This window comes from Petaurus breviceps, unplaced genomic scaffold, assembly GCF_028583685.1.
Source record: "Petaurus breviceps papuanus isolate PSGF00001 unplaced genomic scaffold, PetGlider_PUasm1.0 90822, whole genome shotgun sequence".
Classification (NCBI taxonomy): Eukaryota; Metazoa; Chordata; class Mammalia; order Diprotodontia; family Petauridae; genus Petaurus; species Petaurus breviceps.
The window spans coordinates 25532969-25550781 of record NW_027187351.1 but is presented as its reverse complement, the minus strand read 5'-3'; the positions used below and the strand labels follow the sequence as shown (position 1 = coordinate 25550781).

At 36.3% G+C, this 17813-nt stretch overlaps 1 protein-coding gene across 7 annotated transcripts in view; it reads right to left on the bottom strand.

Annotated features, from left to right (window-relative positions):
- The window catches only part of SMAP1 (small ArfGAP 1), a 242915-nt gene that overhangs the window by 143913 nt on the left and 81189 nt on the right, over nt 1–17813 (bottom strand). For 3 of the 7 annotated variants that reach the window (XM_069070734.1, XM_069070727.1, XM_069070731.1), the window contains exon 3: nt 10997–11117. The exons of 3 other annotated variants lie outside the window; for them this stretch is intronic. In XM_069070734.1, coding sequence (XP_068926835.1) covers nt 10997–11068 — 72 coding nt within the window. In that variant the 5' untranslated portion in view covers nt 11069–11117. The remainder of the gene's footprint in view (nt 1–10996; nt 11118–17813) is intronic. One more of the 7 variants, XM_069070729.1, reaches the window with a different exon arrangement.

Genomic DNA, 17813 nt, shown 5'->3' with positions numbered 1-17813 from the left:
TTGGGGTGGGGGGCAGGGGAGAGACGGGGAAAAAATTTGTAACTCAAAATCTTGTGGAAATGAATGTTGAAAGCTAAAAATAAATAAATTGGGGGGGGGGGGGAAGTGATTGCCAAAAAAATCAAACAAACAGAAAAACACTTGGTTCATAGTCAACAAAACAATGAGCCAAAAAGGTGATTAATTTAAGCTCTATTTTGTGCAGGAAATATATATTAAATTATATGACCTCATCATAACAGGAAAAGCTAAATTGTTATTTTTTCCAATTTCTCAAACATTCTAGGACATTCCACCATTCTATAATACAATTATAATACCTGATGCTTAGGAAGGAAAATTTCTTCAGTTTAGCCTGTTTTTTTTTCCAGTTCCCTATTCCAAATTGTCTAATCTTAACTGCTCCATCTGGGGGGGGGGGGGGGGGAAGTTATCAGTACATAGAGAACTGACAGCAATAATTTTTTAAGAGCTGGAAGGACCTTAGAATAGCACACTGGAAAGAACAGCGGATGACTGTCTCTAGAGTCTGTGGACTTGAATTCAAATCCTATGATATTTAATACCTTTGTGAGATAGGACAAGACATTTAACCTCCTTCAATTCTCTCATTTTTAAAGTGGAGAGGAATGCAGACTAAATAACCTCTGCTGTTCTGGATCTATGATCCTATAATAACTACATTTATTTGTATTATTAGTGCTTTTTGACCACCTCTGCCATACTAACCTTCCCCTGTAATAACAAACAGTTAATCATCACTGCCCACTTCCTAAAAGCTGACAGAGTGGCTTCATCTAACAATGTAAAAAACATTCTGCCCTGATAGCCTCCCACCCCGGCTCTGCCAAAAGGATGAAGATATGTTTCATTATCTGTTCTATACAGCAATACATTCAATTCCTAACCAGAAAGGAACTAAGAAATTATCCACTCCACTTTTTATCTTACAAATGAGGAAAGTGAGGTCTAATAACTTCACTATAGCATTATATGATATGATCCTCATACTCACCTTGTGAGGTAGATGCTATTACTATCCTCAAATTACAAAAGGGTAGAATGTATAGAGTTTTGACTAAGAGAAGTTTAATAATTTGATCAGGATCACTCAGCTTGTAAATGTCCAAGGCAGCATTTGAACTCAGGTCTGACTCTGAGTCCAGCATTTTATCTACTCTAAGCCCTAGAGGCATCATAGCAGAAGAGCTGGAAATAAAATCCAAGTCTCTTGACTTCTAGTCTTCTTTCTGCAATCTATTGAAACTCTTCAAATATTGTAAATAATATAGGTATCCTGAATTTTACATGCAGGGTAGGAGCCCATAAAAATATTTCCTGTTGCATAATGAGCAAAGCATTGGATTTATTTTTCTTTTACAACTTCTGTTACTCAAAAAAGTAGATAATTGTTGAAAGTGTATTGTTAGAAGACCAAAAAAGGCATGCTCCTAGAAATTAAAGATACAATTTCCCTGGTAAGCTGAGAAAAAGCAGATTGGTTGTAGAGAAAAGGGGCTGATAAAAAGCATGCATTTATTTTGGAACAAAAACTAAGCTTTTTCTTACATTTATCTTCAAACTGCAAGTCTCTTGTTTCTAGCAGCAAGGGATTTGAGTTAAGAGTAATGGACTGGCTATAGGAAATACTAGTCTAGTTTCTGAGAGCAAACTAATCCATAGGGAATAATCTTCCCAAATTTTAAATAGAGGAATATATAATTCCTAAAAACTTTGCTTATTTCTGTTCCTCCTACAGAAGAAGCATGCTTGTGCCTCTGAGAACAAATTTGGCTCCTATCTTTTAACCAAAGACATATGCTAAAGTGTAATTCAAACACTGGAAATTTCAAAGACACTGAAAATTCATCCATTCCCCTAAGTCACTATCTTTCATTAATTATACTGAAGTCACTGTCATTTAATTATTAATTCTGAATTCTTCATGTTTAAAGTATAGCATGAAAAAGGGGAACTTTGATTTATTTAAATCTAACAATTGTTCTACTATTTCTTCTGCAGTACAGAAAAGTATCTTCATTAACTTACGTAGCAGTCACATATAAAGCACCTTTCATATTCAAAATATTGTAGTAGGCACTGGGGATGCAAAGAAACACCCACACACACACCCACACCCACACACACACACACGACTCCACCATTCATGAAAATAAGCTATGACAAATAAAGTCTACTTTGGTTGAAACATAGGATGTACAGTGGGGAGTTATTATTATATAAAATAAAAAAAATTATAGAGGGCTTTCAAAACAAGGCAATAAAAAGAACCTGTGAAGGTTTCTGAGGGGAGGAGTGCCACAATTAGAAAAGTACAATGGAAAAACTACATTTGAGGAGCAGTGAAAAGAATGGGCTGGAGGGGGGGGAAATGAGAGCAAGATTAGGTTAGGGGCTTTTAAAATACTTTAACAGAGAAGTTACCTAAACTGAGGTGGTTACTGTCAGAGTGGGAAGGAGGGTACAGATGAAAGAAGTTATTTCATATGAAAAACTGCAAGGATGTGGAACTAAATGAACGTATAAATGATTCAGAGAGGAATCAAAGATCACTTGAAAAGTGCCAAAATGATATTCCTAAAGTACAGGTCTAACCGGGTTATTCTCTTGCTCAACAACCTCCAGAGCTTCCTACTACTTGTAGGATCAAATCTAAATTCCTCTGTTTGGCATTCAAAGTCCTTCATAAACTAACTCCAACTCACCTTTGTAGCCTTATTATATATTACTCACCTTCATGTACTATTTGGTCAAGCTAAACTAGCAGCAGACATTCTTGCCATCCTCAATGCATCTCCCATCTCCATGCCTTTGCAGAAGCTGTTCCTCATGCCTGAAATACACTCTCTTCTCACCTCTGCCTCTTACAATTCCTAGCTTCAAAGCTCAACTCTAACACCATCTCTCCTACAGAGATTTTCCCCATAACAATCTAAGTAAGCCTGTGATGAGGGCATGAACCCTCATCACACTGTGTGATGTAAGACTGTGTGAGTAAACAGAGGTGTCAGATTTGAAACATACAGGAGATGTAGAAATAACACTATTTGGCAAGTGACTGGACATATAGGGTGAGGAAAAATCATGAGTCAAGGAAATCCAAGGCTGTGAAATTATAGGGAAACTATAAGGAAACACGTATCATTGAGAAGTTCAAAAAATGGAGGGACTTGTGAAAGATAACGAGGTTTCGACATGTGGAGTTTGAGATGTCTTTGAGACTGTCCAATAGGCAAAAGAAATACAACTGAATCTCAGGAGGGTAAAAGCAGCTATATTAAACTAAAACTAATCTCCAGACAAATAATTAACCCATGGGAAATGACAAAATCTCCAAGACAAAGAGTAAAGAGAGAGAAGAAAAGAGAGCCCTGGGAAGAACCTTGAGGAACATCCATAGTTAGGGGGGCATGATATCAAGGGGTTTGGAAATGAAAAAGAGAGGGAAGTTCACATCAAACAGCCTCAATATTCTCATGAAGAAAAAAAGTTAAAGTTCTCAGCTGTGAAGAGGAAGAAGGAGATGTGGGAGCCTTGAGTACCAAAAGTACTTAGAATAGCTTCTATGGGAAGTGAGATGAAGAATCAGAGGAAAATAAAGGGATTGCCTCATTGATGTGAGAACAATGAAGTCAGGTAACATAAATAATGTACTCAACATTATGTGATCTCCTTTAGCTCTGATCAACAGAGAATGAGTTGAAGCAGAGCAGGCAGATAGATGACACGAATAATCCGCTACTAAAGTCTGGCAAGGGATGAGCAGTGATAGGACAAAAGGGAATAAATAGACTATGGGGGTGAACTAGTTAAGCATAGGGTCAAGACTGGAAGGGGAAGAAAGTTAAGTCATAACAGGTATAATGGGCTGGTAAAGTATTGAGAGGTAGTGGCATCAGAGGTCAAGATTAGGGCAAAGAGGGTGGCTAGGTGGCACAGTGAGTAAAGCACCGGCCCCGGAGTCAGGAGGACCCGAGTTCGGTTCCAGCCTCAGACATTTAACACCCACACAAAAAAAAAACTAGCCATGTAACCTTGGGTAAGTTACTTAACCCCAATTGCCCTCCAAAAGGCAAAAAAAAAAAAAAAGACTGGGGCAAAGAACAGGTTGTAGAGGGATGAGGTGTAAAGAGAATGATAGAAGTTATAGTCTATATAGTCCTCTATAGATAGAGTAATATCAGAGTTTGTGATTAAAAAGTAGAACTTGCGAACAATGATGAGTTACAGGATGTAACTATCTCATTGTAGAATTTGAATAAAGGAGGAGATTGTGGAATTTTAGGACACTGAGGAACTGGGAGGTTGGGGAGCATCAATATAGATGGTAAAATCCCCCATTATAAGGACATATTTTACATATGCTTGATTCTCCCACATAATCCTTATAAGAAGAGTATGTAAAATGATCATAAATCCAAAGACCTTCATACACTAACCTAATGGAGCTTGTAACAATGAAATTCTACTATTCATGTTGGCCTCCCTTTGTGAATGTTTTACAGTTCCATATTAACCAAGGTATCACAGTGGATAGAGCACTGGGCCTGGAATCAGGAAGACGAGTTCAAATCCAACATCAGACACTAGCTGTGTGACCTTGGGCAAATCACTTAACCCTGTTTGCCTCACTTTCCTCATTCATAAAATGAGCTGGAAAAGGAATGGCAAGTCATTCCAGTATCTTTGCCAAGAAAGCCCCAAACAAGGTCAAGAAGAGTCTTCTGAAATAACTGAATAAAACGTAGTACTTTAAATGAGAATATGGTAATGACCAAAATAACAGCCAAGTCTCATTTTACAAGTTCTCAGTGATTCAACAGGACTTAAAACCTTATACTGTCATGTTGCAGAATCTAAGCTCCTTGAGGGCAAGACCTATCTCCCTTTGGCATTTGTATCCCCACAGGAGGTGCTTAATACATTCCTCTTGGGTGATTGCCACAGTGATGATCTTTTCCCCAAATATTCAGCAGAAACTACTAGTTAGAAAAGTCACATGAAAACTAGTTACACTTGCTTTTTCAGGAATAAAATGTAAAAAAGAAAAATGTCAATAGTTCTTTTTAAGAATCATGCCAATTAGTTAAGTAGGCTGGACATCACTATAGGACTCTAAAGGGTTGACTGCTTCACTGGTCATCAGAATTAAGTTCCAATTACCATTCATTAACATGTAATTATTGCTCTTTTGAGGTCTATTTTGGTTCAGTCTAATCTCCCCAAGAAAACGTTCTTCCAGATATGCTTGTTGAAGCTAGAGGTTCCATAAAAGAAACCAAGACAATAGTATACTTTCAGAGTCATTTATTAAATGAACTAATATGAAACCACATAAAATATTCAAGCAGAATATCTGCTAGTTTTACAAAACTAGAAATTGTATAACAGGATGGTTCAAAAAGCAGTATTCTGAGATGGGATATCTTACTGAAACGGATGTATATGATGCAAAGTTTTTATCCAAAAGACACAGAGATATCTGAGTGAACAGTCACAAAAAGCCAAGAGTATAAAAAATGAGATTTTCCTTTAGTCTAAGAAACAGTCATAGTAAAATGCTACTCTTTCATGGCATCTTCATATAAAACTACTTATTAAGCACCTACTATGTGTGCCAGGCATTAGGCAGAGCCCTGAGAATACAAAACAAAAATTAAAGGAGCTGAGTTTCGATAGGTGCTCAAAAAATGAAAATGTATTTCCTTGAAAAAAAAAAAACATATTCTAAGGACACTAAGTTTTTAAAGGAAAAAAAACTTAATAGAAATAGTTAATAGTCCCTATAAAGGAACACCTGGATGAGTCATGAGTTAGAAGGCACTCCTTTTTTCAAAATGCTGTGTAAATTTTAAGGTATCATATAAATAGGTTGTTTTTGTCAATATGTTTAACTTCTGTGCTGTCTAGTTAAAGGAACTGGTGATATTCTGGCTGGAAAAGAAAAGATCTGCCAGGGGAAAGGTGAGAAGAACACAAGATAGTGTCTTCAAATATTTGAAGAGCTGTTACTTGAACAAGGGATCAGACATTCTGTTGGGCTTATTAACAGTAATCATTTGGTGAAAATCGCAAAGACAGATTTTAAGCTACAAAGAAAGAACTTTTTTTTTTAATTAAATTGGAGCTATCAAAAAGTACAAAAGATGACTTGGGAAAATATAATGCATATGTTGGTAATTCAGCAGGGATAGGATGACTACTTTCATTTCATTCTTTGAATACCTGCCAAAAAGTGATTTTTCTAAGTACTGATATGATCATGTCATTTTTTTCTACTGCCTCTCTAGTTCCCTACTGACTGTAGGATCAAATATAAATGGCATATATATATATATAATCATATTATATATGATTGTAGAGGGGAATCCTAACTGGTACAGATTGGACTGATGACCTCTGAGGTTCCTAGCAATTTGGGAGAGTTTTAGAAAGTAAAGAGGCACAATTTTTTTTTTCCCCTGTCATGGAGTCCATAGTTCTGAAGAATCCAGGTGTGAAGTACACTGATAGAACCTAAATATATTTTGTAATTAACTTTACTAGTCCAGAAAAACATCTGGCTTTTCTGGCCAAATTCTCCAACAGCCAACAAGCTATCTATTCCCTAGTCATGTCTCTTTCTTCTAGCTGGTAACCTTTCTCCCTTTTGCCCTGCTCCTTTTCTAGAATATTCCATACTTCTATTTTCTGTCTGGAAGGTTCTAGGCTAGAAACTTCCAATTTCTTAGCCAGAGTGGTTCCCCATCCCTCAATTCACCAGTATTGAACAACCAGTAAGACATACCTCAGCAGAACCCCTCCCCTTCCTAGAGAACCTGAGCAGTTTTAATCACATGGACATCTATAATCTGGAATGCCTGAGATACACTAAAGTGTGATCTCTAAATTTAATTGCTCACCCACATGACAAAAAACTTTTGAGCACATACACTACATGTTTATAAATTATGTACAGGTACTACTCTAAAATACCATGTACATTATAAAACATGGACAAAAAATTTAAAGGATGAGATAAAGATTAAATAAATAATATTTTAACTTTTAATTTATTAATAGTACAAAAAAACTTTTTGCCTTCATTAAACATTAGTAGTAATTTTTTTTGCAAGTTATATGACTGAATATGCTTCATTCATTTCTGAAAATCCCTGTGTATATCCTGAGTGATCAATGGAAATAATCAAGAAGGTGAATATTTTTTAGATCCTTTTCATTTTTATTTTTTTTAAAAGCAATCGGGGTTAAGTAATTTGCTCAAGGTTACATGGCCAGTTATTTCTGGGTGTGGTGCTAAGTATCTGAGCCTGAATTTGAACCCCAGGTCATCCCGACATTGGAGTCAGTGCTCTTACTCGCAGAGCCACCTGGCCACCCCTAAGCAATTGGGGTTAAGTAACTTGCTCAAGGTTACACGACCAGGTGTTTCTGGGTGGGTGCTAAGTATCTGAGCCCATATTCGATCCACAAGTCATCCCGACAGTGGAGCTGGTGCTCGTACTCGATGTGCTACCTGGCCGCCCTTAGATCCTTTTTAGATACATAATACAAAAAACTAGCAATAGATTATAACAATGAACAACAGCTTTACAGTAGTTGTTGTTCTGTGCATATTCAAACAAAGAGTTTTCTGATTTCAACTTCCTCTTAAATTAATTTCTCTCTTCTTTTGCAATTGTACTTACAGATGGAATCATACTTTAACTTTCTATTCATGTCTGTATAGATGTAAAGAACAGCAAAGGGAGTCAGTTTGGCTTGACAGTAGAATGGAGGAAAGGGAACTGAGTATAAGAAGACTGAAAAGGTAGGTATGGACCAGGTTTTGAAGGGCTGGAAAAAATACCATTTATATTTGATCCTACAGTCAGTAGGGAACTAGAGAGGAAGTAGAAAAAAATGATATGATGATATCAGTACTTAGAAAAATCACTTTTTGGCAGGTATTCAAAGAATGAAATAGAGAGAGAAGATAAAGGGCATAGGGAGACCCAATTAGGAGGCTACTACATCTAGTCCATGAGAGAAATAATAAAGGCAACTAGGATAGTGATTGTGGGAGTAGAGAAAACAAAAAAGGAAAGAGACGTTGTGGTGGGTAGAAATGGAAAGACTAGGCAATTTATTGCCTATGCTGCAGTGACAGAGAGATATTAAAGATTTTGAACCTGAGTGACTAGAAGGATTGTGGTATCCTTGACAGAAATATGAAGGTATGAAAGAGGAATGACTTTTGGGAAAGACAATGTATTAAGGTTTACAATGCAGATCCCAAATCATCTGTGCCTTGAGAGACTCAACTCCATCCCACCCAAAAAGAAAGGTGGGTAGGGAAGGGAAGGAAAAATATCCTTACTAAGAAAATTATACAAAACCAGAATTTCATATAACCTCCTATATTATGATGCTAACAAAGGTCAAGATAGTATGTTTTGAAATATTTCTGGCTTAAAAATGTCTTCTAATTCCATTCTTAAAGCTAATAACTCCAACCTCCTATATCCTGAAAATAGTTCTGGAAATGTTTTACAGGGAAACTGAAGAATCTTAACAGTTTCATCACTTGAAAATATAATTTGTTTGCTTTCTTATTGGATTCCTAGTGTCTTCAAAGTACTGAGCTGAAATGTATAAAAATAAATTTTAATCAGTTGAATAAATGCATTTTTAAAGAAGTTTTTTAAAAGGGGATAAAGAGTAAACATGAGGGAAACTCAGAAAAGCAGAAAAGACAGCAAGAAAAAACAAGAAGACAAAATGAATTTGCAGCATAAGAAGCAATATTAATTTCAAATAAGCAAATGAACAAGTCATTGCTTCACTGGAGTTGTTTCTGTAGCTGGGGATAACACAGTAGCAGATAAAATATTTTCTGGTGAAATAAAAATCTTAAGTAAAAGCATGGTAATAATGGGCAAGGAAGAATGATGGTAACCAAATGCTCCTGAAACAAAATAAAAATCAAGGGTGTGGGTGGTTTAAATTAAATAGAAAAAGAAAAATAGGCAAATGATCATATCATGATAAAAAGATGCCATTTGGAATACAGGAAGTGTAGCAAGGGACTCACTCAAAAAGGTTTAACTACTACCCAAGTTTAATTTAATAAAAATAAATTTAAAAGTCTATATTTTCTAATAAGTACATGTCAAACTTACTTAAGTAAATTTAAATATACCCTCTATATAACTTTAATAAATGAATTGGGGTGGCTAGGTGAAGCAGTGAACTCCGGGCCTGGAGTAAGGAAGACCTGAGTTCAAATCTGACCTCAGACACCTAACACAAAACTAGCTGTGACCTTGGGCAAGTCACTTAAACCCAATTGCCCTACCTTCTTCCCTCCAAAGAGCAAAAACAAAACAAAGCAAAACAAAAAAAACAAATGGATCACGTACATTTACAGATACATGCAATATACACCATTAAATACACCACTAACTGGAAAGCTTCCACTTGCCTAGGGCAAAAGTTTGGTTTTTGTTCCTAAACTATTTTCTGTGTTGTGTTCTCTTTCCCTCTACATGTTAATACCTCTCCCCTTCACAGATTTCTTTATAAATTCAGCATAACATTCTGAGACTTTAGTCTTAGTAAAGTTTTGAGAAGAATTCTTTCATCAAAAGCATTTGAGAAATTCTTTCTTATTAATCAACAAGCATTTATTAAGCACTACTACATACCACACACTGGGTTAAGCCCTTTCTTATGAGAACAAGTAGTCTATAAAAAAAGTGGCAGATTTGGAAGCAGAGAATCTTGTGTCTGCTTCCTAGCTAACTCTTACTGCTTATGTACCCTTGGGCAAGTTGATTAACAGTATTTTGGTCTATTTTCTCCTCTGAAAAATGACTAGATGACATTTAAGGTCCCTTTCAGCTCTAGACCCATGACAGCATAAATACAGGAGCAGAACTGGCTAGGAGGAAGGGCCTGGGTTTTAGCTGCTTCAAAGGTGAGGAAAAGGCTGAATAAGTTTTTTTGAGTCAGATTCCTCGGCATTTATCATACAACAATGGTCTTTAGGTACCAGTTGCCAAAAATGTAAGTATTTACATCAACTATTTAGTAAGATTTTAAATAACCACATATTAGTTTGAGAAAAGAATGTAAGAGATACATAAGTGTGTTCAAAACTGAAATCCTACCTTCAAAACATATTCATAATAATAAATAAAATAAATGTACATAGCACTCTAAAGTTTGCAAAACACTTTACAGACATTTAATTGAGCCTCATAGCCCTATAAGGCAGTAACTGTAGGTATTACTATCATTATTTTATGAATAAGGAACCTGAACATCAGAGAGAGTAAGTGATTTAGTTATACATCTAGTAAGCATCAAAGGCAAAATTTGAACTTAAGTCTTCCTGCCTCCAGATCCAATATTCTGTCCTCTGAGTTATGCTGTCCTACAGCACACATATGTCCATGCAAATACCTCTTTTAAAAAAACCTGGAGGCCATAAAACTTCTTATTGCCTCATTAATAAACTTTTAAATTATACTTAGTCTTCATATCCTTTCAAATTGTCAATATGCAATTACTGGTATTTCAAAGAGATCAACTATATTATTTATGAAACAACTCAGTATGTTGACCTCCTTACTGCACATGTTCACTTTCCATTTTAATAAAACAAAGAATTTATTGTTCAAAACAAAACTCAAAGCAAAAATTTTAAAGAAAATACATTTTATTAACAATATACATAATATTCAAGGTAAACTAAAAACAAATACGGCATTCATTTACAAAGATTAAGTAAGTACAGGGGTTGGAGTGGAAGGAGGAACATAAAGGCACAGGGCCTATATCTACCATTATAATACTTGTTAGGATCTCTCCAGAACATGTATACTGAAATTTCCAGTTGCCTCAACTGCATATAATTTTCTAAAATCTTTCATTAAAAACAGAAAGTGAATTTTTATAGTCCCTAAACACATTCTCCAAGTCAGTAACTCACCTCTACTACCACTTGAACTTTTCCAGAATAGTTCTCTATCTTCCTCTCAAAAGCCATCAGGATTTCTTGCATAGGAGCAAGCCTTTCAGGACTGGTTTCAAGATCTTTTGGATTCCAGCTGCTGGAAGAGAAGGGCCACCATTTTTGGTCTCAGGAACTCTTAGGAAATATTAGTTACAGAGTCCATTCCCTTAGGCTTCACCAAAAAAAATTTTCATGGGGTGGGGATGGGTGGGGATTTTTTTTTTCTCAATGGAGACAAGGAAAATCAATAATATAAACCACACACCCAGCTCATGTTACATAATTAAATAATGGTGCTGTGGAATTAACCAGTAGTCTTTTTAGCTGCTCAAAGTCTTTAAATATAACCGAATGGCATATATCAACATATTTACAAATGGCTACTGGTTAGAAGTATAAATAATTTTCAGAGGAAATTTTCTTCCTGATCGGCAATTAACTAAACACAGCTATAAGTTGTTATTTTGTAAGAGCTAAAGTTTCACATAACTAACTGAACTCAGCTAAATAACAGTGTTGTCATCTCTACTTATTGATCAAGTTTCCATATCAAATAGTATTTAAATGACATTCATTGAGAAACAAACTCCACAATAGATGGCAAAACATAAACACTAGAAACTTTTGGCCATTACTTGATCGCTAGAGAGTATTCGGTGAGTTCATCCTAGGACCCATCTATAGGAATTTAGTTGAAATTCTACAAGAATTGTCCAATGAGGTGGTTTATGTAGCCCTGAGAACATTGTAATGAGTCAAGTATATTGAGAAAAAAATTAATAACAGTAAATAAATCAGGTATTTATTCTAGAGGTTAGCTTTTCATTATACTGTTTCAAAGAGAAACAAGTATGAATTATTCATTCTTGAATTTAATGGAAAAACCAATTAACCAGAATTCAATAAATTTTTAAAATTCACTAAGCATCTACTTTGTGCAAGTCACTGTGCTATATGCTGGAGATACAAAAAAAAAAATGAAACCCTCTCTAGTCTCAATAACTAACATGTTCTGGATAAAAACTTGTTTTTAATTTAAATGTTTGGTAATTAAAATATAAATGATATAATTGTCATTTGGCATACACTCTAACCATACCTTACTTAAGAGGATTATTACTGTGAACATTAAATTACGGTAAATTATTTGGTTTTTGTTTTTTAAAAAATTGATTTTTTTTAGGAGAAAGAAGAAAATGACAAGATAGCAAACAATTAGTAAATAGAGCAAAAAACAGAATTCCAATTATTGTTAAGGCATTTTAAATAAAAATTTTACCATAAAATAACCATTGGGACTATAAAAATCCATACAGCAGTAGTATGATGGAGAAGTTGACAGGTCTAGAATAAAGCAGTATGCTTTTAGAAAGCCTTTTCCCCCATGGAGGTAATCAGGGTTAAATTACTTGCCCAGGGTCACAGAGCTAATAAATGTCTGATGTCAAATTTGAACTCAGGTCCTCCTGACTCCAGGACTGGTGGCTCTATCTACTGTGCCACCTAGCTGCCCCCAGAAAGTCTTAAAAGAAAAAAAAAAAACACCCAAATAGATTCTAAGTATTTCAGAATATTTACTATTATGCCAAGTTACTAATATGCTTTGCTGGGATGTTTTGGGTCCAAACTTGTGATTTTGTTGGTATGAGGAACTCCCAGAAAAAACTCTAGCAATGCAGATCAATTCCCTAACTTATACTCTTAATTCCTCAGTTCCCCAGGCATTTGTCTAAATGACTTTGCCCACGTTTATAAAGCAAGTGTTGTCTGAGTTGACACTTAAGACCAGGTCTTCCAGATTCTCAGATGAATGTCCTTTCCACCATGATATGCAGATTTTTTTTGCCACTCTCTTTTAATTACAAATTGTATCCCAGTCCTACTAAAGAAGATGATGTGGCTACCCTGAAGCTACTTTCCACTCTTTTCCTCTGAATTAGAGAAAAGGTACTCCTAATCCTAAAGTTAGTGCAGCCAGGTGGCACAATGGATAGAACACCAGGTCTGGGGGTCAGAAATACCCAAGTTCAAATCCAGCTTCAGCAACTTACTAGCTGTGTGAGCCTGGGCTAGTCATTTAACCCTGTTTGCTTCAGTTTCTTCATCTGTCAAATGAGTTGGAGAAGGAAATGGCAAATCACTCCCAGTATCTTTGCCAAGAAAACCGCAAAAGGGATCCTAAAGAGTCAGACACCACTGAAAATGACTGAACAGCAACAAACCCCCAAAGCTCATCCATCTCTCTATACCTTTGATCCCACTGCTTCCTTTCTCTTCCTGACCTTTTTATACTAGTCCTCTCCTCTCCTTCTGGCCTCTTCGATCTTTTCTGCTTCCATGGCTTTTTTTCTACCTGACTAAAAAACATGCTCATAGCTTTACAATCCTTTAAAAAAAAAAAGCTTGCCTTTTTATTTGACACTTTTATCAGAACCAACTAATTTCTCATCTCTCTCTTCCTTTTACCTCTACACTTCTTAGAAAAGCCATTTATGCATAATGCCAAAACTTCCTCACTACTCAGCCCTCTTAACTCAAGTCAATAAGTATTACTCACTCTACTATAACTCCTACTACTTGCTAAGTGCCAGGTGGGAACATAAAATTAAATGTATTAATACCTTCATATGTATATATATATACATATATGAATATATAAAAATATCAAAAAGGCAAAAAACAGATCTTACTTAATATGCAAACAACTATGTATAAAGAAGACATATACAGGATAAACTGGGGATGGTCTCAAAGGGAAGGTACTAAATGAAAACTCAGAAAGACTTATTGCAGAGGGTAGACCTTTAGCTGAGACTTGAAGGCTTCCATGAAAACCAAGGAATGGAGATGAGGACAAGAGTTCTAGGCAAGAGCAAGAGTCAGGGAAAATGTCCATTTGGGAGTCAGAATGATGGGTATGTGTTCAAGGAAAAGCAAGGAGGTATAAGAAGACTGGAAAGGCAGGACGGAGCCAACTAGTAAGGGGCTTTCAAAGACAGTTTTCTACTTATCTTGGAGCAAACAGAGAATCATTAAAACTGACTGAATAGTGCAGTAACACAGCCAGATATGGACTAAGAGGAGGATGGTCTAGAGAGAGAGACCTGACACAGGCAGATCAACCAAAAGGCTACTGCAATAATCCAAGTGTGAGATGATTAGGGCCTGCATCAAGATGGTGGGAGTGTAAGAGGAGAAAAGGGGGCATATATGAAAGACATCATGAAGGTACAACCTAAAGGACTTGATAACTAATTGGATATGACCAGGGTCTGGGGAGGCAATGAGAGAGAATGAAGAGCTGAGGATAATACCTCATTTGCAATCCTGGGTGATTGAGGATGGTGGTACCCTTGAAAGTAATAAGGTAAGAATAAGAAAAAGTTAAGAGTGGAGGAGGGAGAGTAAAAGATGATGAGTTCAGTATTAGATAAGTTGGGTTTAAGATGTCTACAAGAAAATCATCTCATGATTTACAACAGACAGCTGGAGGTGTGAAACTGGAGGTCAGGAATAAGGTTAGCTCTGAATAAATCGATCTGAGAATCATCTCCATAGAGATGATAATTGAATCCATGGCAGTTGATAAGATCACCAAGCAAAATACTATAGAGGGAGAAGAGATCCAGAACAGAGCCTTAGGAAACATTCACAGTGGGTGCAAGATCCAGCAAAGGAGACTAGGAAGAAACAAAGGTAGGAGAAAAACCAACAAAGGGCAAAGTCACAAAAACCTAGAGAAGAGAATAACAAAGAGATGGGGTTGACTGACAGTGTCAAAGGCTCCAGAGAAGCCAAGAAGGATAAGGATTAAGAAAATGTCCTTAGATTTGGCCATTAAGAAATCACTGGTGACTTTGGAGGGAGTAGCTTCAGTTGGATGATGTCTGAAGCCAGCAAATAGTTAAAGAGAATAAGAGGAAAGGAAATGAAGTCACTTATTTTACACAGCCTTATCAAGTATCTAGCCAAGAAAGAGAAGAGAGATATAAGACAATGACTAGTGAGATTGATGGATCAACTGAGAGAAGTAGACAAGGCACAGACTTGTTAGCAGGCAGTAGGGAAGCAGTCGCTAAATATGGAAAGAATAAAGATTAGTGAGAGGTGGAGATGACAGAAGAAGTGATCTAATCTAATGAAGAAGATGGAATGGAATGGGAGTACCTGGACACGTAGAGGGGTTCACCTTGACAAAGGGAATGGTCACCTTCAATTCTTGCAATCTGGCATTGGCCCAGACACAACTCCCTAAAACTTTTCTTCCAAAGATCAATTACCTTCCAATCACCAAATTCAATTATCTTTTTTTTTTTTAGAGCACATCTTTCTTGACCAACATAATTTTTGGAAGTGCTGACTACCCTTTTTTTTTACTGGATATTCTTTCCTCTCTTGACTTCAAAATCCCTGAGCTCTCCTGATTCTGGTCCTTTATCTACAACTGCTCTTCTCTTCATCCTCATTCCAATCTATTAAAGGTAGATATTTCCCCAATTGTCCCTCTACAATTCTCTACTTTAGAAATCTCATTCACCCCCATGGTTTCAACTACTACCTCCATGTAGACAATTACAAATCTACATCTGCAGTCTGTCCTGACTCAGATTCCTATTATGCGTCCTATTAAGACATTTTTACTTAGTATTCTACCATCACTTGACACTCAACATGTCTAAAACTGAATTATTATTCCCCACACTTCAAACATGGTCTACCTTTTGCCATTAATTTTTCCATAGCTCCAATTCACCTGATCTCCCATGTACAAAACTTCAAGATCTTCTGTAGCTTTTCCTTTGTCCTCACCTCTCATTCCTAAATCCATCAAGACCAGGTCCTGTGGATTCTACCTCTGACATCTTTGACATCTACTCCCTCCCTTCAATATCACCTAGACAACTGTAATACTCTCCCCAACAGGTTTTCACATCTCCATTTTCTCCTTCATCTGCCCTGCCACCACCACCACCACCAAAAAAATTTAAAAACCAAAAACCTGCTGTTAGATTAATCTGGTCATTTCACTAACTGGGAGCCAAAAGAGAGCTAGTAAAGTTTAAAGAACTGTAGAAAAATACACACTCCTTTGCCTGGCATTAAAAGTCCTACTTCAGACCAGAACCACCCTATTATTTCAGCCTTTTCTCATGCTACTCTTCTCAATATACATTATACTCCAGGAGATCTCAACTGCTCTACCCTCTCCTCCCCTCAGTGCCAACCCAAAAGTACTATGCCCCTGCCGGTTCTGAGCCTTCGCTCACACTAGTCCCTAAGCCTGAAACATCTTCTCTACCCATTTTCATTTTTAAAGCCCAAATCAAATACTACCTCCTCCATGAATCTCTTTTTTTCTATAGATTTCACACAGCATCTTCTCTCTTAGAGCTCAAGCAGCACTTTAACAACTCTCTAATAAACATATATAATACTGTATATTATAGTTATCTGTGTTTGAAGCTTATCTCCCTAACAATTTAAAAGTTCCATTAGGCGGCATAACTTTTCCAAATAAGCCTACCAAAACAGCCTACACACAATAGACACTTAATAAATGTTTGTTGATGAATGGAAACAACTAAAGCATTTTAGAGCTAAGAAGCACCTTAGAAATCATACAGTCGGGGCGGCCAGGTGGCTCAGTGAGTAAGAGCACCAGCCCCAGTGTTGGGATGACCTGGGGATCGAATCTGGCTCTGATACTTAGCACCACACCAAGAAATAACTGACCGTGTAACCTTGAGCAAGTTACTTAGCCCCAATTGCTTAAAAAAAAATATCATACAGTCCAAATTCCTTAAAAATTAGAAAACCGAAACCCAAAGAGTAAAAACTGACTTAAAATAACAAAAACCTACATACTCTTAGTCCAGTGCTCTTATTAATACATCATTCTGTGTCTTAAAAACAAGCTGCTACCCAGAAAAGAACAGAACTATGTAGCCTTCTTTCCATGGCCTCTATTTCCTCTAATCAATGCTCAATTTGGAAATTTATAAATATATTTTTGGCGATGGTAATAACATTTCCCAATTTGGCAATTAATAAGAACTTTCTGGTAATCGTATTAACATTTGCTTTATTCCCCTTCTGAACTCTATGAGGATAGGAAATGTATTTTCCTCTTTATTCCCCACAATCTAATGCTGCAGTTTTCACATAGTAGATATTAAGAATTATTTATTGAATGAAGTGAAAGGGTAGTTTATAGATCAGAGCATATGCTTAATGAGAAACCAGACTCAGAGTTTTTTTTTTAATTTTGACATAGTACTGGTATAAAGTTGCCACAAAGAGACATCTTGAAATCTCTTTTTATATGAGACTTGAGAACTATAGGGAATTCCTAATAATAGAGAAGTATTTAGCGAACTAAAAGTCTTAAAAAATTAATTCCGCCTAGCATTCCAGAAACTTAAAATGAAATGAAAAACATCAAGAAGAAAAATGCAATACTGCAGATAATTTTCATTAATCATGAATTTAATTATGCTTTTTGAAAATAGATTGTACAAAATTTTCTACATTGTACCTCTTTAAAAATATGCAATCTTTCACCTTCCCCCGCACTGCTCAAGAGCTTCTGGACTTCAAAACCATGCCTCTATTTCTGTTTCATTCTAGAACTTCCCTCAAGAACCTGATGCTGTCTTGCCCTGGTTTGAAGCCTATTCATTGTGGAGTATCTCTACATAGTGACTACCACCACGCTCCCAATGGTAAGCTCTTCCTAGCCTCCATTTTGTGGAGGGTCCCAAGTTGTCTTGCTATCACGACTCTCCCCTGCCCC